Source organism: Chrysochloris asiatica, unplaced genomic scaffold, assembly GCF_000296735.1.
Source record: "Chrysochloris asiatica unplaced genomic scaffold, ChrAsi1.0 scaffold00084, whole genome shotgun sequence".
Lineage (NCBI taxonomy): Eukaryota > Metazoa > Chordata > Mammalia > Afrosoricida > Chrysochloridae > Chrysochloris > Chrysochloris asiatica.
Genome location: NW_006408602.1, coordinates 4,183,749 through 4,206,185, shown reverse-complemented (window position 1 = coordinate 4,206,185; position 22,437 = coordinate 4,183,749). Strand labels below are relative to the sequence as shown.

The following is a 22,437-nucleotide window of genomic DNA, read 5'->3' as shown; positions in this document are numbered from 1 at the left end:
AAGAAAGCTTAGAATTTGGCTTATATTTTCTAGAGCAGTGTAATGTTCAAATGATGCTTTAAAAAATACAATGAAGCATTGGGTTTCAAGGGTACAATGAAGATACCGGCTAGACTTATTCTCTCAATTCAAAATGTGTATCTTAAGTAGAATTACAATAAATCTCTAAGGTTTGGGGTTTTTTAGGGTATTTGAGGGCTAGTTGTGTTATTTTGGGTATTTGAGGGTATTGAGGATTTATCCCAATCAAAAAATAGATATTATTTCCTCAGATCTAAAGGTAAAAATCTCAGTTACACAGATATCATATAGAATTTAGGTGTCTTAGATTTCTTCTGAAATGTGGTGAAGAATAAATAAGAACTTAAAATTTTAGTCACACCTTGTTCTGAACAAAGGAAAGAGATCTAATTTTGATCCAAATATATTCCATGAACTAGATTATTCTCAAAAGAGTCTGAAGTCAATATAAAAAGAGAGGAGAGAGGCAGGAAGGGCCAGGCAAAAGCTGTAAACTGCTTAATGCAGCAGAGAAGCCCTGGATCACACTATCCATTGCTTTCCTTGTCCCTCTTCTTCTTATTTTATTTCTAATATTTCCTTTCAGACTGTGTAGGTTAAACCAGGATTTTCACTTCACTGCATTCTTTGGCAAGCAATTGCCCTTTGCCCTAGGTTTCCATTGCCAGTCTACCAAACTAGCAAAGCTAAAAGTAAAAGCAGAAAATAAAAGCAAGGACAGAAATAAATCAAAAATCATTCATAAAACATGGACTCTCTTTGGATAGATATTTGAAGTCAGGACAGAAGACATTAAGGTGGGGACAACAATGTCGCCTCTACAAGACACCCAAAAAGAGTATTATCATGACTAATATGAATGTCACTGACTCTTAATGAAAAGGACTTTCAAAGATTTGCCTGAACTGAACCTTGGAATGAATGGAATGGACTCCGTAATGTATTTTAAAATGAGCACAAAAAAACATCACTAACATCAACAGCATTATCTATAACTCCCATTTCCATGTGTTTTTAAAAAGTCATATGATAATTCCAAGGTGAAAATCTCAGTAAGTTCTACACACAATGATGGGGGAGAGAGGGCTACTGGCATTTACTGCCTAGGAGGCTAGAAAGTTTAACCAGCCTGTGAGCTGAATAACAGTCTGTAAAGCAAAGACCGCTATTAAGTGCCCTCAAGTCCGTTCTGACTCATGGTGACCCACTATAGGGTTTCTGAGGAGTGACGGGTGAATTTGAACCACTAAGCTTGCAGTTCAAATGATCTTGCAGTCTACTACATTATCCCACAGTGCCACAGCAGGACTCCAAAATCTAGCACTTTCCCAAATGTCAGTAGTGCCTGACATTTAGCACCTATAAATGGATGAAGTCTACATATCAAGTCTACATTTGAAGCATGAGATTATAGACCAAAAAAATACAAGAAAAATTTAAATGTGCACATACTATAAATTCAAAAGATTCTTAATTAATTAAAACTTAGTTAATTCTTAATTAATTCAAAACTTTTTTATTATTAAAATGGGGATGATTTTACTTGCCTCACAAAAAGAAATGTGTGTTTGGCAAACATACATTTCTTTTTGAGAAGCAAGTAAAAATTAACAAAACCAACACACTTAAACAAATGAATTTGGTTTTTAAAACCCCTTCGGTGAGAATTTCTGTTTTGTAAATTCAAAAGAGAAAGCCATTAGGGTCAGTCATAATGTGTCATAACTAGAGTGTTCTAATAAAAGTGCTCGGGTGCCTAGTAAAATGTATTCATGAGTGATTCCAGCTGCTTACCGTGGATCCTGTGGACTGAGGTGATGTGAGGCATGCTGTTTTCATAGGCGTCTCTGCTTTCTGGGGAGGCCTTGGTCAGGGGCAAGGCTGCACGAGAGCCCCACCAAGGCTCCCTCCCGGTCTGTGGCGTTCCCAGGAAGTACCTGCCTGCCTCGCACCGGCCTCCCTCACAGGCCTGGGTGTGGAAATGCCTCTCCTCCACCAGCCTAGTATGGTCAAGTGCAAAACCATAGCAGAGAGAGTTTCGGTCGGAGAACTGTCTGTAGGCACATGATGTGTCGTGCTGAGAGCCGGGCCTGTCCACGGGGTCCAGGAGCTGTGGAGAGGCTGTGTCTGTCAAGGGACTTCCGCCCCACTGGCTGTCATGATCAGATTCAGATCTCTCCGTGTGAAATCCTGAATACTAAAACAGAGACATTGGAAAGAGTGTGTTTCAATATAATACCACAGCCTGCAAGCACCTCTAAAGTCTTATAAGCACGAAGACCAAAATAAGACTCATTCTAGGACCACTCTGACCAATCTTGAGTTGTTGTTGTTGTTGTTAAGTGTCGTTGAATCAGTTCCAACCCATAGCAACCCTGTACAGGTTTTCTGAGGCTGTAAATCTTTACAGGAACAGAAAGCCTCATCTTTCTCCTATGGAGCAGCTGTAGTTTCTAACTGCTGACCTTAAGGTTCACAGCCCAATTCATAACCACTACGCTACCAGAGCTCCTATAATCTTGAGTTGTTGTTGTTGTTGTTGTTGTTGTTGTTAAGTGCCATAGAGTTGGTTCCGACCCATAGCGACCCTGTACAGGGTTTCCAAGGGTGTAAATCTTTACGGGAGTAGAAAGTCTCATCTTTCTCCCACAGAGCGGCTGTTAGTTTCAAACTGCTGACCTTAAGGTTCGCAGCCCAAATCGTAATCACTACGCTACCAAAGCTCCTTATAATCTTGAGTTAGAATCACTTAATTAGTATGGTGCCTCAAAAGAAAATCTTTTTGGCTGCTAAAGGAAGAGATAACATATGATCCAGCAATTCCACTCCTAGGTTTCTTGTTCTAACCATATCCATCTGTGTCTACTCTCCATTGCCATCAAGACAATTCTGACTTATAGCAACCCTATAGGACAGCATAGAACTGGTCCATAACTTTCTGAAGCTGTAAATAGAACTGAAAGGAGAAATGCAAGCAGATACTTATATACAAGCAGTCTGGGCAACTTAGCTTCAAACAGTTCATTCACTGTTCACAATAGCTAAAAGATGAAAATTGTCTAAATATCCATCATGATACAACCTTGCTTGCTGAAAGTGAAGAAGACTTAAAATATTTACTGATGAAGATCAAAGAGCACAGACTTCAGGTATGGATTACATCTCAATGTAAAGAAAACAAAAATCCTCACCCACTGGACCAATAAGCAACACTTATCAATGGAGAAAAGATTGAAGTTGTCAAGGACTTCATTCTTCTTGGATCGACTATCAACACTCATGAAAGCAGTAGTCAAGAAATCAAATGACATATTACATTAGGCAAATCTGCTGCACAATACCTTTTTAAAGTGTTGAAGAGCAAAGATGTCAGCTTGAAGACTAAGGTATGCCTGACCCAAGTCATGGTATTTTCAGTATCCTCATATGCATGCAAAAGCTGGACAGTGAGTAAGGAAGATAATAGAAGAATTGATACTTTTGAGTTATGGTGTTGGAGGAGAATATTGAAAGTGCCATAGACTGCCAAAAGAACCAACAGATCTGTATTGGAAGAAGTGCAGCCAGAGTGCTCCTTGGAGGCCAGGATGTCCAAACTTCGTCTCTCATACTTCGGACATATTGTCAGGAGGGACCAGTCACTGGAGAAGGATATCATGTTTGGTAGAGTGGAGGGTCAGAGAAAAAGAGGAAGACCCCCAATGAGATGGATTGGCAAGGTGACAGCATCGATGGGCTCAAGAGTGGCAACAACAGTGAAGTTGGACCAGGCTCGGGCAGTGTTTCATTCTGCTGTCATATGGTCACTATGAGTTGGTACCAACTCGATGGTAGCTAACAACAACATATGAGTGGCTATGCAAAATGTGATATATACATACATTGGAGTATTACTCATCCATAATGAGAGATGAAGTCTTGGTACGTGCTGCAATATGGATAAATATCATGCTGAGTTAAATAAATTAGTCACAAAGAGACTAATATTGTATGCTCTTATTTATATGAAATACCTAGAATAGGAAAGTATATAAATAACGAAGCTTATTAGTGGTTATCAGGGAATGGAAGGAGGGAAGCAGAAAGGAAGATTCAATGCTTAGGGAACATGGAGCCTCTGTTAAAGGTGATGGGAAAAAAATGGGAAAGGAAAAAGGTAATGGTTGAACAACATGATGAATGTAATTAATGTCTCTGAAATGTACATAAGAAAAATGTTGAAATGGCAGATGTTTTGTTTTATATATATTTACCACAATAAAAATAATAATAACAAGCATTAACTGATGGTCTATGCAGTTACATAATAACAAGCATTAACTGACAGTCTACTAACAATATGCAGGTGGCAGATCCAAGATTGAACCCCAAGTTCTTCATCACTACCTAAATGAGAAAGGCACCCCGGTGATGCAGTGGATGAAAAATTGGGCTGCTATCCAAAAGATTGATGGTTGGAAACCTCCAGCCATTCTGTAAGAGAAAGATGAAGCAGTCTGCTTCCATAAAGATTTACAGCCTTAGAAACCCTATGGACCAATTCTATTCTGTCTCTTGGTTTCTTGTTTTAACCATATCCATCTACATCTGCTCTCTGCAGTGGGTCACTGAGTCAGAACCGTCTCGATGGCAGTAGAGAGATATGGTTAAAGCACGAGACCAAGAGAGATCAATATTTCACTTCTGATTACTTTCCACTTTAAGGAACAAAAAGGTTTGAGGTACCAATATGCAGAACCTTAACTCTTCACACTAGACAACTGTTAACTGAGGGCTATGCCGGTACATGGTAGAAGATTCAAAAAAGCTTACCAAATTCAATTGCGACATAATTTCCAAAAAGTCTTGTCCCTGTAACCTGAACCCTGGTGGTACAATGGGTGAAGATTTAGGCTGAAAACAGAAAAATTGTCCGTTGGAACCCACTAGCTTCTCCACTGGAGAAAGATGAGGCAACCTGATTCCATGAGGATTTATTTACACCTCCAGAAATGGTATGGGGCAGTTCTACTCTGTCCTCTAGGGTCACTGTGTGTTAGGATCAACTTGACAGCAGTGGGTTTGGGTTTTCATTTGTTTTTATTCATACCAGTAGGCTGTACTTTTTGCTTTCTAAAGTAAAACTTAAAGTATGCATTATTGCTGCTAAGAGCCATCTCATAGCAACCCTGTGTAGCAGGGGGCGAACATCTGGCCCAGAAGCCGTATAAGGCTCTCAAAATCATTTGGTATGGCCCTGCTAAGGTAACCAGAGTTCCAGCCATAACACTAGGGGTGAGTTCATTAAATGTTTACCTATATATAACAGACTAATTTTTAAGTTGGTAATCTTGTACGGCCCGTGAATAGATGTAATAAAGTTTGGCAGAAAAAAAAGGTTCCCCATCCCTACAATATAGAGTTTCTGAGGAGCAGCTAGTGGATTTGAACTGCCACTCTGCCGTTCAAACCGACCTTGTGGTTGGGTGCTCACCCTTCAGCACCACACCAGGACTCCTTAAATATGATAGGATCATCAAAACCCAACAAGCTGCAGCAGTGCTGTAGAATCATGTTGCTCACAGAGCATTTGTCTAGTTGAAGTGCTTGACAGAGCACTCATTATGAAGTGAGTCTCACTAACCACTAAGATTATTAATATAATAATGCCCACCAGTGTTTGGTTGCCAAGTGTTGAGCACAATTCTTGGTTCTTTATAGAGATTACCTGCTACGATAATAATAGATGCCATTTACTGACAGTGCACCACATGCTGAAGAGGTGCTAACCAGCAGTGTGTATGCATTATGGTATTTAGTCCTCACAACTCTAGACAGAGCATCAATCTCTATTTTATAGATGAGCAAACTACATCCCTGAGAATTCTAATAAATCACCATGGTCAACCCACAATCTATCCGGTCTCAAAGCCTGAGCTCAAACCATGATTTCACACTTAAGGAAAAAATACTGGTTAAGGAAGAGAGAAGAGAAAAGAATCAAATATTAGAGTTATTTTGCAGAGAACTGGCAAAATCTGTTTTACAGTTCAGAAACCAAAATATAAGTCCATTTTTACATTTTTTCCTTTTTTTATTATCTAGAAGAAAGAGAAGTGTTTGTATTGTAGAGAGAAGAGGGGAAATCCCTAGTCTTCACTATTCTTCCCTTGTCATATGCTGGCTGAACAAATTTCACCCATAATGAGACCTTCCCAGGACAAGGCAAACTCTTCCCATCACCCTGCACAGGAGGAATTCTGGTTCTTCTCTCTTCAGTGCAAAGAGGCAGCTCAGTCTAGCAGGGGTTTCATGGAACCAGAAAGATGAGGTATAGAGGTTTATCTGGGGAACTTCAATGGTATGCTAATAAACGTAGCATGCTCAGTACAAAGTTCTATTCAAATTCCATGTTCAAGATTCTTCCATTCCCCTTTCTGATTATTACTTTAGATGATGTACATGTGAACTATCAACATATTCCATCAAGAAAAAAAAAAATTTAAATCCAGCTTCTCTCCCTGGCAGATTATTTTGAGCTCAGTTCCCTATATCAAACTTCTCACACCACACTATCAGCTTTTGTTCCCAATGGACAGCAGCCTCTCTCTCTAGAAAACATCACTTTCACCAAAGCAAGGGGTGAACACCCACTACCTTTACTCTGGCTGGGATCACATTGCTATACATTTGCCTTTGGCAGGACCATGCATGAGCTTGCCTAGGAGAATCTAAGATCACCAGTGCTATTCTAAGCTAGGAGTTGCCCAGACTGCTTGTTTTTATAAAAGTATAAACCAGGTCTATTTCTGAAGTACTCCAGTCAAGACTTTTGAGCCCTGTTGAGAGGGGGAAAAGCTTTCCTTGAGTGTATATGGGAAAGTGCTATTGGCGCAACAAAGAACATTCTCTGTCCTTCACTCACAAAGAAAATTCAACACAAGGCAACCCTGACATACATGAGACACACATTTCAAGAGCACCCAGAAGAAGAATTTCAAAGCTCAGTCTCTTGTCAATAATCAAGAAACTACAACAGCCATTATACTGCCCTAAGATAGTCAAGTAAGCAGAATTGGGTTGTTCAGTTAGACCAAGAGCTCACAATGCCTTAATGGTATGGAAGAAAAGTCTTTGTTTTTCAAGAGGAAGACTTGTAAATTTGCATCAAGTGTATTATCAAAACGCTGACTCACATTCATCCCTTTAAAAGGAACTATGGTCTGAGTCCTGGTGTGGTGCTGTGGGCTAATGCATCAGACTGCAAAGTTGTTTGAACTGCAAGGTCAGTGGTTCAAGCTCATCAGCTGCTCCTTGGAAACCCTATACAGGGTCACTATGGGTCAGAATCAACACGACAGGACTTAACAACAGGATCGGACATTGTTTCATTCTGCTGTACATAGGGTCGCTATGAGTCGGTTCCGACTCAATGGCACCTGACAACAACAACATGGGTCAGAATCGACTCGACAGCACTTAACAACAACAACATGGTATGAGTGGGAACCGATTCTAAAGCACTTAACAACAACAATACTACACTTAAACTCAGCTGATGTCACTACAACCCCACTATTAGATCTGAAACATTTCAGGTGTTCATGAAATATTTGAGGAAGAATATAGGGTAGGAAAGGAAGAAGGCAGCCAGCCAATTCATGGTGTAACGAATGACTAAAAGTATTACCTATGATTAACAATTAAACTATATGTGTGATCTTGGGCAAATGATTTAATGCATTTTGACTCATCAAGAAAATAGCCATAATAACACATTCCCTACCAAAGACTGAATAAGAGATGGGGACACTAAATGGAAGAAGCCCCCACCGAGGACAGGGAGCTAAAGAATTTGTTTCAAAGTCCTGCTACTAATTCTGAGCGTGACCTTGGGCAAATTCCTTCATCTGTATCATGACATATTAGACTAGATTAGTCTCTAACTTTTCTTTTAGCTCTATATTATACAGCAATCATTTAACATCCTTTCTAGTATTGAAATCCATGATTCCTATGTCTGTCCCTATATTTCATTTAAAGATAATTATTTAGAATTGTAAGTAAAGTCCAAGAATTGTTACTATAATGGTTATAAGAAGAAAGTTATTATGTAAGCTACAATTTAACAATAATGCCAATTTTATCCTAAGTGTTCTATCAAGATATACATTTTATAGTGATTACACAATGTTCATTGGTCAACAAATTACTACATTCTAGGTACGTCTGAACAAGGAGGATAATGGCAGCTATTTGAATCTGCATCTCTTCACACAAGCTCAAAAAAAAATTATACATTTACCAAGGAGCACAAAAGAATCACACATGACCTATGCTATCAGTATTATAAGACAGAGAATATAACAAACTTTAAATTACCAACAAGTAAAAATATAAACAAAAAGTATAATCACTGTTGCTATTGGGCTATCGATGCAGTAAGCAGGATGAGGAGAAGTTAAAGAGAACCTCTGGAGTCTGTGTGCTGACAACCAAGGAGCAGGCTTGCAGGGTATACCCTTTGGTTTGCTGATGACGCATGGAGGGAATTGTAACCATGGCAATGAAATGATATATGATAGGATGAATGTAAAGCTAATGTTCTCCCATGTAAACTATCACATAATTCATAATAAAACATTGAGAAAAAAAAAGAGAGAGAGAAGGCCCCTGGAAGAAAAAGATAAGGGTATAGAGACACAAACACTGATCGGCCACAAGCAACCTAAAAAGAAAAAGTAAAATACTAAATTCCAAAACAAAAACACAAGTCAGTATGCAGTGGTTCACCATACTAACTATAGGAAAGGAACTCAAAGATGGCCAGAATCCAAAGTGGCAACCTCAGAGAACCACAACTTCTAGAAGAGAAAACTATCAGTAGAGAATGGGTTATATCCCCTCAGAAACACTGCACTGAAAGAAATAAAGGAAGAGGGGAAATTAAAGGTCTTGTGGAAGTAAAACAATTCCGGCCAATCTTATCACTACACTCCTTACCACTATCATTATCCATTTTTAAAAAAACCTCTATTTACAAAGCTGACAGAAAAGGCCATTCTTGAATTAGTAACTCAGTCCATGGAATGAATGCAAAGGAAGAGGAAAAAATTTAAACAAACCCCATGTAAGCTCCTGTAAGAAAAACGTAACAATAGAAACAAAAACAGCTAAGCTAATAAAAATGCTCACGAAATAACTAACCATTAAACAAAATAAAATTGTAAAACAATACTCGTAACTAAGTACCTTCAACAAGCATTTGGAGATACATGTATACACACCACACACACACATATTCATATACATGGAATCTAAAATTTTAAAACTAAGAAATGGACCAAGAAAAACAACAAATTTGGAAAAATGTGATAGTTTAAATACTGACTAAACTCAAAGAAAATGAATAATTGAGGAATAACTACAAGTTGCCAAAAGGACAATCATTTTGATGAAAATTTAATAAGAGAAATTAAAGAAGATAGGAAAACATCTGAGAAACCTGAGATAAATTGTTTTAAATTTAGAGAGAACGTGGTTGAAAGAAGATAAGCAGAAAAGTTTCTATATATGCATAATTCAAGTCCTAAAGAAGAAAAATAAAACAATTTAAAATTAAAACCACAATCCAAGAAACTTTTCAGAAATAAGAAAATCTTAAATCAACCTTCACAAGAAAGAAATGTTCTGAAATGTTCAATTTTAAGATATAACCTAATAAAACACTTATCTTAAAGATAAAAACCAACCAAACAACAACAACAACAAAAAACACCCTTAGGATTTCCCAGGCAAAAATATCAATTATTAGTGAGAAAAAAAGTATATGGTATCAGATTTCTAAAGTTCCAAACATGCAAGAAATCAGACAATACTGTATCTTGTTTCCTTCTCAAGGAATCTAATAGAGGATGAGGTTCAGTCAACCTAGAGATTATTAGGGAACCTTCAACCAAAGAATGAATGATGAACATTTAATATACTTAATTGTAAAACTAAGACTAAAACAAAGGAAGAGGCATGAATGAAAGAATAGTATGTAAGTGCAATATATTCTAATAAAAAAAGATGCAACTTTAAAACTGAAATAAGAGACAGGGAAAACAAGAATAATATCATTGACTGTTGTATAGACATGGTGGCAGCCAAAAGAAATTATTTAACATTAGCTGAACAGAGAGTGAAAGGTTGCATAAAAAATAAAGGGGGTTAGGAACACTCTAAAAGGAATAAATATAAGGATAACAAACAAATCTTCCTAAATACTAAAAATTTAAATAAGAATGAGGCTTGTGCTTCCAGAAAGAAAGAGTAGATGTATTTTTTCCTATTCTTCCTACTAAACGCAAATAACCTAATAGAACGTCTAAACTTAAAAATATAATAACTAAAATTAAAATCTCAGTGATAAGCTTAACAGAGGAATGGAGTGGCCAGAGGAAATAATCATTGGCCTTGAAAACAGATGACAAATTATACAATCTGAATGACAAGGAGAAAATAGACTGGAAGGAAAAAGAACACATTCAGGGACCATGGGACGATAACAAAAGATTCAACCTTGTGTCACTGGTTCCCCAAGACAGAGAAGAAAAAGGGCAGGGCTGAATAAGTACCCAAAGAAATTATAACTGAAAATTTCCCAAATTTTACAAAAGACATAAACCTACAGTTTCAAGAAGTTGAAAAAACCTCAAACAGGGTAAACCTAAAGAAAGTCACAGACATAAAACAATCAAACTTATGTAAAATAATATCAAAGCAAATAAAAAATACTGAATGCAGAAAGAAATTATCTATAGGAAAAATGTGAATAACAGATGATTTCTTATCAAAATCCATGGAAGCCAGAAACATGGCAAAATAGACTATCAGACTCAACAACAATATCCTGCAGAAATGAAGAAATCGAGACATTCTCAGGTGAAGGAAAATTGTCACAGGCAAGCTTATCTTAAAATAATGGCTAAAATATATTATCTAAACAGCAAAGTTGCAATAAAATAAGGAGTCTTAGAATATCAAGAATTCAGAAAGAATACCATAAGTAAAGATATGAATAAATAAAACAGATTCTCCTTCTTCTATACTTTTAAGATTATACTTGATGTTTAAAGTAAAAATTTTAACACTGTGATTCTAAATTTCTGTGGAAGAAAAAACTAATATAATTATATTACAATTTAAAAGATAATATTTTAAAAATTTTAAATTATATTTTAAAAGATTAAAAATATGTAAAGATAGATTAGATATCTACACTTCATTTGGACTGGGGAAATGATATCAGTAGACTATGGTTAAGTTATACATTATATACTACCCAGAGAAACCACTAAAATATATGCAAAGAAGCATATTCAGAAGCAATATAACTAAAGCAAAAAGAAATCCTAAACTGTGTTCAAGTTGTCCACAGGAAGACAATAAAAAGAAGTAAGAAAGAAAAACAAAACAGAGAAGAAGCAGGAAACAACAAAGTAAAACAGCCTTAAACCCCAAAATACCATACCACTAAGAATTTCCAAGTCATTTTTAATGGCCAAAATTGCTCTGATCTGAGAACCAGGCAGATAGTACAAAACTTAAAAAAATAAAAAGAAAACTGCAAAATAATACCCATCATGAATACAGAGAAAAACCAACCAAAAAAAACCTTAATAAGACAGCAAAGAAATTCCACAATACGTAAAATGAAGCATATCATAACCAAGTGGCATTTATTCCAGGGATGAAAGATGGTTCAATTCAAAAATCAATCAATTTAATCAATTATAATAGCAGGCTAAAGAAAGAAGGTCACATGACCAAATCAATCAATCCAGAAAAGGCATTTGACAAAATTTAATACCCATTGAAGATCAAAGCTCTCAGAAAGCATAGAGGAGAATTTTCTCAAGCTGATTAAAAAAACAAACAAACAAACAAAAAACCCTACTAAAAAACTGCATAGTGGTAAGGAAATGAATACTTTCTTTCCCAAGATCAGGAACAAGGCAAAGATGTCCATTCTCATCATTCTTATTCACCATACTGCTGAAGTTCTATCCAGCTCAATAAGTCAAGAAAAGGAATTACAAGGCATATAAAAATAAGAAAGGAAGAAAAATGAACCATCCCTATTTGCAAATTATATGACTGTTTACTTATAAACCTACAAAAGACAAATAAACAAACTCATAGAGCTAATAAGTGAGTTCAGCAGGATCACAAGATAAAAACTAGACATAAGATTCATTGCTTTTGTTGCTGTTAGGTGCCATCATCGAGTCTTTATGCACAACAGAACAAACACTGCTTAGTCATGCACAATTCACACAATTGTTACACTTAGGCCAGTTGTTGCAACCACTGTGCCAATCCATCTCCTTGAGGGTCTTCCTCTTTTTTGCTGACCCTCCCTTTACCAAGCATAATGTCCTTCTCTGTGGACTAATTCAAAGTACGAGAGACAACGTTTCACCAAACTGACTTCTAAGAAGCATTCTGGCTGTACTTCTTCCAACACAGATTTGTCTGTTCTTTTGACAATCCATGGTACTATTAATGTTCTTCTTCTGTGGTCTTTCTTATTTATTGTCCAACTTTCACATGCAGATGTTGTTGTTGTTGTTGTTAAGTGCCATCGAGTCGGGTCCGACCCATAGTGACCCTGTACAGATGAGGCTACTGAAAAACCATGGCTTGGGTCAGGATCACCTTAGTCCTCAAACTGACATCTTTGCTCTTGAACACTAAAGAGGTCTTGTGCAGCAGATTTACCTAATGCAATATGTGATTTGTCTTTTGATTTCTTGACTGCTGCTTCTATGAGACTTGATAGTGGATCCAAGCAAAATGAAGTCTTTCACAAGTTCAATCTTTTTTCCATTTATCACGATGCTATGTATTGGTCCAGTAGCAAGGATTTTTGCTTTCTTTACAATGAGGTGTGACCCATACTGAAGATTGGTCTTTGATCTTCATCAGTATTTCAGGTCCTTTTCACTTTCAGCAAACAAAGTTATACATCTGCATATCACAGGCTGTTAATGATTTTTCCTCCAATCCTGATGACATGTTCTTCTTCATATAACCAAGCTTCTCAGATTAGTTACTCAGCATACAGATTGAATAAATATGGTGAACAAATACAACCCTGGAACATACCCTTCTTGATTTTAAACCATTCAGTGCTCACTTGTTCTGTTCAAATACTAGCCTCTTGGTCTATGTACAGCTTTTTCATGAGCATAATTAAGTTCTGGAATACTCATTCTCCATAATGTTGTCCATTGCTTGTCATGATCCACACAGTTAAAACCTTTTGCATAGTCAATAAAGCACAGAAAAATATCTTTCTGGTACATCAGCAGTGATATCCCTTATTCCGTGTCCTCTTCTGAATCCAGCTTGAGCCTCTGACAGTTCCCTGTCAATGTACTTCTGTAGCTGTTTTATAACTGTCTTGAGCAAAATTTTACTTGCATGTGATATTAATTATATTGTACAATGATTTCTGCATTCTGTTGGGATGCCTCTCTTTGAATGGACACAAATATGGATCTCTTCCCGTCAGTTGGCCAGGTAGCTGTCTTCCAAACTTCTTGACTCAGATGTAGGAGTGCTTCCAGTGCTGCATTAGTTGTTGAAATTTTTCAATTTCTATTCTATCAATACCTGGAGCCTTGTTATTTTCCAGTACTTTCAATGCACCTTGGACTTCTTCCTCCAATACCACTGACTCTTGATTACATGCAACTCTGAAAATGATTGAATATCAATCATTTCCTTTTGGTACACTGACTGTGTATTCTTTTTATCCTTTCTGCATCATCCAATATTTTGCCCTTGTTGTTGTTGTTGTTGTTATGTGCCATGGAGTTGGTTCCAACTCATAGTGACCCTGTACAGGGTTTCTGAGGCTGTAAATCTTTACGGGAGCAGAAAGCCTCATCTTTCTCCCGCGGAGCAGCTGGTAGTTTCAAACTGCTGACCTTGCAGTTCGCAGCCCGATTCGTAACCACTACGTTACCAGAGCTCCTTACTACGCTACCAGAGCTCCTTATTTTGCCCTTAGAATTTTTCAATATTGAAAGTTGAGGCTTGAGTTTTTTCTTCAATTCTTTCAGCTTGACAAATGCTTTTGGTAGTCTAACTCCAGGTCTTTGCACAGTTCATTATAATAGTTGACTTTGGCTTCTTCTCAAGCTGCCCTTGGAAATTTTCTCTTCAGCTTTTTTATCTCTTCATTTCTTCTTTAGCATCTCTAGACTGCAGAGCAAGTTTCAGTGTTTCTTCTGACATCCATTTTGGTTTTATCCTTCATTTTTGTCTTCTTACTGACCTTTGGCTTTCTTCCTGTATGGTGTTCTTAATGTCATACCACAACTCTCTGGTCTTCAGTGATTAGTGTCCTACTCTATAAATCTGTTCTTGAGATAACCTCTAAATTTAGGTGGAGTATGTTCAAGGTCATATTTTGGCTCTCATGGACCTGTTTCAATTTTCTTCAACTTCAGCCTAAACTTACATATGAGCAATTGATGGTCTGTTCCACAGTCTGTCCATGGTTTTGTTTGGGCTGATAATATGGAGTTATTTTACTATCTCTTCCCACAGATGTAGCCAGTTTAATATCTGTGTATGCAATCTGATGAGGTCCATGCCTTTTATGTTGCTTTAAAAAGATATTTTCAATGAATTAAGTCATTGGTCTTGCAAAATTCTATCATGCAATCTCCAGCATCATTTCTATCACCATGGTCATATTTTCCAACTACTGATCCTTCCTCTTTGTTTCCAACCTTTGCATTCCAATCACCAGTAATTATCAATACATCTTGATTCCATGTTTGATCAATTTCAGACTGAAGAACTTGGTAGAATTCTTAAATTTCATTATCACTAGCTATAGTGGTTGGTGTATACATTTGAATAATAGTGGTATTAACTGGCCTTCATTTTAGGCATATGAGTATTATCCCAGCAGATAGCATTATACTTTAAGATAGATTTTGAAATGATCTTTTTGATGATGAATGTGATGCCACTGCAGTTCTATGCAATAATAATAATGGATAGGTGGATATTGAAATTAAAAATGCAATGCCATTTAAAATTATAGAGTAAAGGTAACAAAGTAAAATACTATTATATGCATAATCTTACACTAACAGTATTGACAATAATCTATAAGTGGATACAGAGGTAGAAATGTAAGCTTAACAAAATGGGAAGAAGAATGAGGCCATCCCCACAAATATATACAGTTTGACAAAGAATATTTCTACATATGTATTTGTATGTGTTGCAAATGTAGCCATAAATATTATATAGAATACAGAAGAAAAGTTATGAAAATTTCTTCGTCATAACCAAATACCTTGGGGGCTCAGGACCATAGTCTTGGGCAATATCAAGGTCAATTGGTACAACACAGTCCACAAAGAAAATGTTCTACATCCTACTTTGGTGAATAGTGACTAAAATCCTAAAAACTTGAAAGTGGTCATGTAGAGCACAACTATTGGTCTTCCCCAGTCCAGAGTAAAGAAGAGTGAAGAAAATCAAAGACACACAGAAACAGTCAAAAGGACTAATGGACCACACAAACTTCAGCCTCCATATCCCTGAGACCATAAGAATTAGATGGTACCTAACTACCACTACTGAATACTCTAAAAGGGATCGTCATATCAGAAGGTCTAGGATAGAGTGGGAGAAAAATGTGGAACAAAACTCAAAATAAAAAATAATATAAAGACTTATTGGATAGAGATCAGTAGAACCCCCAAGACTTAATCACCCTTCAGGCCTGGAAATAAACTCACCCACAACTCAATTTTCAGTCAAACAACAGACAGTACTCTAAAGTAAACAATAATACTAGGGAGGTATGCAAACCTTAAAACAATCTACCATTTAAAATCCAGAGAGCAGAATTTGTCCAAAGACAAAATTCAGAAGGCAGGAAGGGTTAGGAAAGAAGAAGAAATGGAAACGGAAGTTACTGGGAGGAAGTCGGATGGGTGATACTACATTATGGCGACTGTAATCCATGACATGAAGCAAAATATGTCTGAACTGTGGAACGGAACTGACTTGCTCTGCAAATCTTCAACCAATTCACACACACACACACACACACACAAAATTAAATTAATTCTGAGGTGCAAATCTAATCAAAACATGTCCAGGATTTCTATGTTGAAAACTACAAAATGATGACATAAGAAATTGTTAAGTGCTGTCGAGTAGGTTCTGACCCATAGAGACCCCATAGAAGTTTTCCAAGGAGCAACTGGTAAGCTTGAACCACCAACCTTGCAGTTCAAACTGATTTTGCAGTCTAGTGCATTAACCCACAGTGCCACACCAGGACTCCTGATGTAAGAAATTAGAAAGTATTTAAATAAGTGAAGAGGCACACACCATGCTCATGGATTATAAGACTCACATAGAAAAGATGTCAATTCTCTCCAACTTGGCATGCCAACTTAATACAATTCCTATCAAATTCCAGCAACATTTTCTATAGATACAGACAAGGTTATTCTAACATTTATACAGAAGGGGAAAAGAGCAACTTTGAAAAAGAAAAATAAAGTGGGAGACTACTCAATTTTAAGATTTACTATAGTTATCAAACTATATGAAATTGGTCAAGGAATAGATACACAGATCAATAGGACAGAACAGAGAACCCAGAAATAGACCCACACAAATACACCCAACATGTAAAAGCAATTCAACGAAGAAAACAATTACCTTTTCAACAAATGTTGCTGGTGCAAATTGGGACATTCATAGGCAAAACAAAAGCAAAAGTTAAAAAAAAAAAAAACAGAAATACCTCAACATAAGCCTCACACCTTACACAAAAAATCAACTCAAATGGATCATGGACTTAAATGCAAAACATAAAACTATACAATATTAAAACATAACAAGAAAATCTTCAAAATTTAGGGCTAAATAAAGAGTTCCTATACTGGACACCAGAAGCATAATCTATAAAAGAGAAACTTTATCAACTGGACTTCAGCAAAACTGAAGACCTTTTCTTACAAAAGACCCTGTTAAGAGGATAAAATCTAGAGATAGGGAAAAATTATTTGCAAGCATATGTCCAACAAATGACTAGTATCTACAACATATAAAGAATTCTCAAAACTTTTAAAGGAATGAGAGTAGAGACATGATGAAATATTTTACTGAAGAGGATAGAAGATGGATGAAAAATGATCAAATATAGAGGTATTCAACATTAGCCACTAGGGATATGCAACCACAGTGAACTATCACAACACACCCTTCAGACTGGCCAAAAATAAAAGAGTGACAAAACCAAATGTTGGCAAGGATGCAGAGAGCCTGGATAACTCACATGCTGCTGGAGGGCATGTAAAATGACAGAGCCATTCTGAAAAATAGCTTAGTAGTTTCTTAAAACACTAATTGTATAGCGAATACACAACTCTGGACATTTATCTGAGAGAAATAAAAATATGTTCCCACAAATACCAGTTAACAAATGTCTACAATAGCTTTATTTGTAATAAGTAAATATCGGGAAAATGGATATATTTGAGTTATGGTGCTAGAGAAGAATATAAAAAGTACTGTGGACCAATGAGAACAATATACAATCACTCATCCTAAGATTTATTTTTATATTTATTGATTGTAGTGATGTAGGATAAGCACCGGGCTGCAAACTGCAAGGTCAGCAGTTTCAACCCACCAACTGCTCCTAGGAAACCCTATTCAGGGTCGCTATGAGTTGGAACTGACTTAACAGCACTTAACCACAAACAATAACACTATTTTCAAGACAGTGTGCCAGGTGATACGAGAAATAGAGTCTTACTTTCAAGGTGTTCACATTAGAATATGAATAATGCACAGACCATAAGATGACAATAATACTTTGCCATCTAATTAATAAATAATGAGAATAACTCTGTATAGACTAGACTGGCTAAGTGTACTGTGTTTTTTATACACGTCTCAGAAATATTTAGTATTGGATTAAAAAACTTCAATTTTTTTTTTTTTTTTTTAAGAAATTAAGCTTAATTACATATAGCTACCAAAGAGTTAAAGGAGCTCTGGTAGCGTAGTGGTTACGAATCAGGCTGCAAACCTTAAGGTCAGCAGTTTGAAACTATCAGCTGTTCCGTGGGAGAAAGATGAGGCTTTCTGTTCCCGTAAAGATTTACAGCCTCAGAAACCCTGTGCAGGGTCGCTATGAGTCGGAACCAACTCCACGGTACTTAACAACAACAACAGCCAAAGAGTTAAGACTTTGAAAATGTCAGGAAAATTTAGACAAAACATTTTTAACGGAAAACGGCCAATCTTAAGGCACATTCCAGAGGTTAGGATGATTTCACAAGACGAACTTTGTACAAGTCAGAAAGTGGCAAAAGACCCAAATAGAGAGGGGAAAATTATATAATACAGGACTTCAAATGAGTGTGAGTCAATACTGGTTCCTTTAACACCACAAATTATTTAGAGGGTTGGGGGAAGGAACTGTGATTACTGATTAAGAGGCAATTTACTATATGATTAGAATATAAGAATTTAAACCCAGAATAACTGTAAGAGTTACCATCGTCAAATACTTGGTGTGTGCTTGTAATTATTCCAAGATTCCACAGATAGCATTTTATTAAATGCTAACAACAACTTTATCATTGATTCCCTTTTACAGATGCAACATATGAGGCTTGAAAGAAATTTTGCCCAAGGCCACATGATGATGACGTTCCAGAGGAGAGATTGAATTTCCACTACCCTATGCCACGGAGTCCTGGTGTGGAGCTGTGGGTTAATGTGCTGGACTACAAGGTCACTTTGAACTGTAAGCTTGATGGTTCAAGCTTAGCAGCTGTTCCTGGAAACCCTATATAGGGTCACTTTGGGTCGGAACCGACTCGACAGCACTTAACAACATACCAAGCTCACCAGCCATTTCTCGGAAACCAAAGGCAATGAAAGTGTCTTAGCCTTTAAAGCCCCCAAGTATATTTTAACAAAGTGAGCTTTCTCAAAACTCTACACCTCCAGAAAACCATCTCTGCACACTCTCAGATGATGTCATCTCATCACTGAAGGTGTCTTATGCCACAATCACATTCACAGGTATTCTCCTTTTGATAACAGCCATTGGGCTCATTCCTGTTTCAACAGCACATTCCAGGCAGGTGTTCTGCATTCATCTGAATGTGGCAGCAACAACCCAGCTCAGGAAAAATGCCAGATGTTCCAACAATAGATGCTACAGTTATCTATTTTTATTCTGGCAGCTCATTGAGGTTTTTGTCATTTTTTGCTGCAAAATATATAAAGAGATCCTCTTATGGTAAAGTCCTGTTTTCCATGAAAAACTTTCACTCTATCAGGCATGAGCAGCTTTCCTCTTGATTTGTGTCTGAACCATGAGAAAAAAACATCACAGATGCAGACTGCATTGTACTAAGAACATATGCATGCTTTTAAATCACTTTTATCTTACTTTTTACTAATGTAACCCTGAAACATAAAATATGTTCTTTTTTTTCATTCACTGTTATGGGAAGAACAGATGGTGAAAGGGTTAGATTAAAGTAATACAGCATGTCTATTAAAATAACCCCCATTGCTGGGGATGCTTCCCTCAAACAGGAGTCGTGTTTACTATAAAGAACGGCTTTCCTTACACATGCTGGAAATTGTTGGGAGTTTTCTCAAGAATAAACATAAGGATAAGAGAAAATTTAATGTCTTAATCAAATGCATTTTTAAAAGACAATAATACAAGTTATTTTGTTAATCTGAGAGCTTGACTGAAACCATGTGCTTGTGATAATGTCGCTGAACAGCAGTTAAATGATAAAGTACATTTCTAAATTGGAACTTTTTCGTTTTATAACTAACTGAAACTGCAAAGAAGATGTCAAATAGAAATTATTTTCTACATTTTTACACTCCTACTAGTAGTAGAGCCCTGGTGTGGCAATGTAGGATAAGCACTGGACTGCTAATCTCATTTCCTGCAAGGTCAGCAGTTCAAACCCACCAGCTGCTCTTGAAAACCCTGTAGAGGGTCACGATGAGTTAGAACCACCTAAATGGTATACAGCAAGAACTCGTAGTAGATAGAAATGTTTACCCTGTTTCTTACTTTTCATCTTAATAATAAATATTGAGAACAATTCTGTATGGACTATACATTGAGAAAGTCTAATAGGATTTCTATACGACTCTCAAAAATATTTAGCATTGGAAAAAATGCTAATGAGCTGTTATGAAATTAAGCTTAATTATCACTCCCAAAGATGAAGCCTTTGAAAGCTTCAAGAAAAATTAAAGAAAGTGTGCTGAAGGGAAAAATATCAATCTTGAGTCACATTCCAGAGTTTAGAATGATTTCACAAGGGGAAATGAGAAGTAAATATCTATAGTAAAAATAATTAGAAATAAAATACAGAGTCAAACTTCAATTATTAAAAATTTTAAATCATTTGGCTTTTCTTTTTTCTTTTTGGATAATGGTAAATTATCAGCTTCCCAAAATCCAATTTTAAGAATGTGTTCAGAAAATTTTCACTCATTAGTTTTATGATGTGATCCATTTATAATCTTTTATTTATTGTGATACTATTTTTAGCTTTAATCCACATTTTAGTTATGTTTGCCTCTTTAAAAATTCTGGTGAGAAACTTTTCATACCTGTAAATTCCCTGATATATTTTATAAAGTTTGTTGTTTTTTTAACATGTTTCAAATGTGGTTTGAAATGTTATAGGCCTTCTCTTAATCCACCCCCCACAGTTACAAAAATGTTCCTGAGATTTGCTTCAGTCATTTTTCTCACAGGAAGTAACCATAGTCCACACATCTCATTAGCTGTCAGGGGACTATGCAGCTGGAAGGAAATCAGCACTCCGGACCAAGGGCCAGGTTTCTTACATGAAATTCTGTAAGGAATCTCCTGTAGGGATCCATATGCAGAAAGCTGTTCCCAAACCATGAAATTCACAACCATGTTGTTGTTGTTGTTTGCCATCGAGTCGGTTCTGACTCATAGCAACCCTGTATAGGTTTCCAAGAGCAGCTAGAGGGTTTGAACTGTCAATCCTGTGTTTACTAGTCCAGTGCTCATCTTACAGTGCCAAGTATCACACCAGGCTGCATATGGAGACAGCTATTCGCAAACCACAAAATCTATAACCACACCCTTTTGTAAATCCAAAGGCTAAATTATAAAGACATTTTCATCCTGCTAAAGATTTCAAATAGGTAATAGCAAACATAGAATGAATAGTTAATTAAGCCCTTTGTGTCATGGTGTCCACAGATGTAAATAATCAATAGGGCAACTTGCATAGGTAATATACCAAAACAACTCTAGCTCACTGGGTAAATCCTGAGTGTCCAGGACCAGTAGCACTAATTTTAATGGTAATCCTCTTTCACAATGGGTTTAGGCATGAGCCAGAACCACTTCGATCCTTTCACTGTTGCTCTGACTTACTCTGATTTTCTGCATATAAATGGCAGATTAGATGGACTTGAATTAGACGGGTACTACTGGTACCACCTGCTCCAACCCCTGTATTACAGCTTTGTCTGATCTTCCCCTGGTTTATTCTGGGTACAGACAGAAGACAGGCTGCCCAAGCTGCTCTTGGCAGTGTGCTAGGTCTGTGGATTCAGTCATTTCCCTCTGCTCTTCTCTTTTGTTCAGCTGAAGAGCAGGATCAAAACTTCCAGCCTTCACTTCCATTAAGGGAGAATCAAAGGTTTCCAATTAAATTTAGCAAAGCTGCTTTACCTGATATCCAATTCCTTTTCTGATATCAACTCTTCCTCAGATCCAGAACATCTTATTTCATTAAGTGAAGACATATCTAATGTTATACCTTAGAGCCATGAATCTATGACTAGGCACTACCTCCAGCATTTGACCAAAATAATTTCCAATCCAGAAAAAGCCATGATCAGAAAACCTCCTTGGATCAATCAAAAGAATTCTCACCCAAATCATTGCATTTAAGTATCTAGAAAGGCACTTACACATTCTAACTTACAGTAAAAGCATAACTACTACCTTTTTCTCTAGATTATAAGAATCTTAAAGACAATAATGGCACTATTCACTTTCATATTCACTCCTAATTCAAGGCCTTGGAAAAATGCTTTGTACTAAATACATAATTATAATTGTACTAAATATACATATATATATATATATATTTGTTGTTGTTGTTGTTATGTGCCATCGAGTTGGTACTGACCCATAGTGACCTTATGCACAGCAGAACAAAACACTGTCAGATACTGGGTCAACCTCACTATTGTTGCCACGCTTGAGTCCATCTATTGGGTTTCTGAGGAACAGCTGCTGAACTTCAACCGTCGACCTTGTGATTCAAACCAACTATGCAGACCAGCGCATTAACC

The 22,437-nt window shown here is 36.7% G+C and overlaps 1 protein-coding gene across 1 annotated transcript in view; it reads right to left on the bottom strand.

Annotated features, from left to right (window-relative positions):
• Positions 1-22,437, bottom strand: part of SIM1 (single-minded family bHLH transcription factor 1) — a 100,136-nt gene that overhangs the window by 1,176 nt on the left and 76,523 nt on the right. The window contains exon 10 of the mRNA XM_006865840.1: positions 1,816-2,218. Within this exon, the coding sequence (XP_006865902.1) occupies positions 1,816-2,218 (403 nt within the window). The remainder of the gene's footprint in view (positions 1-1,815; positions 2,219-22,437) is intronic.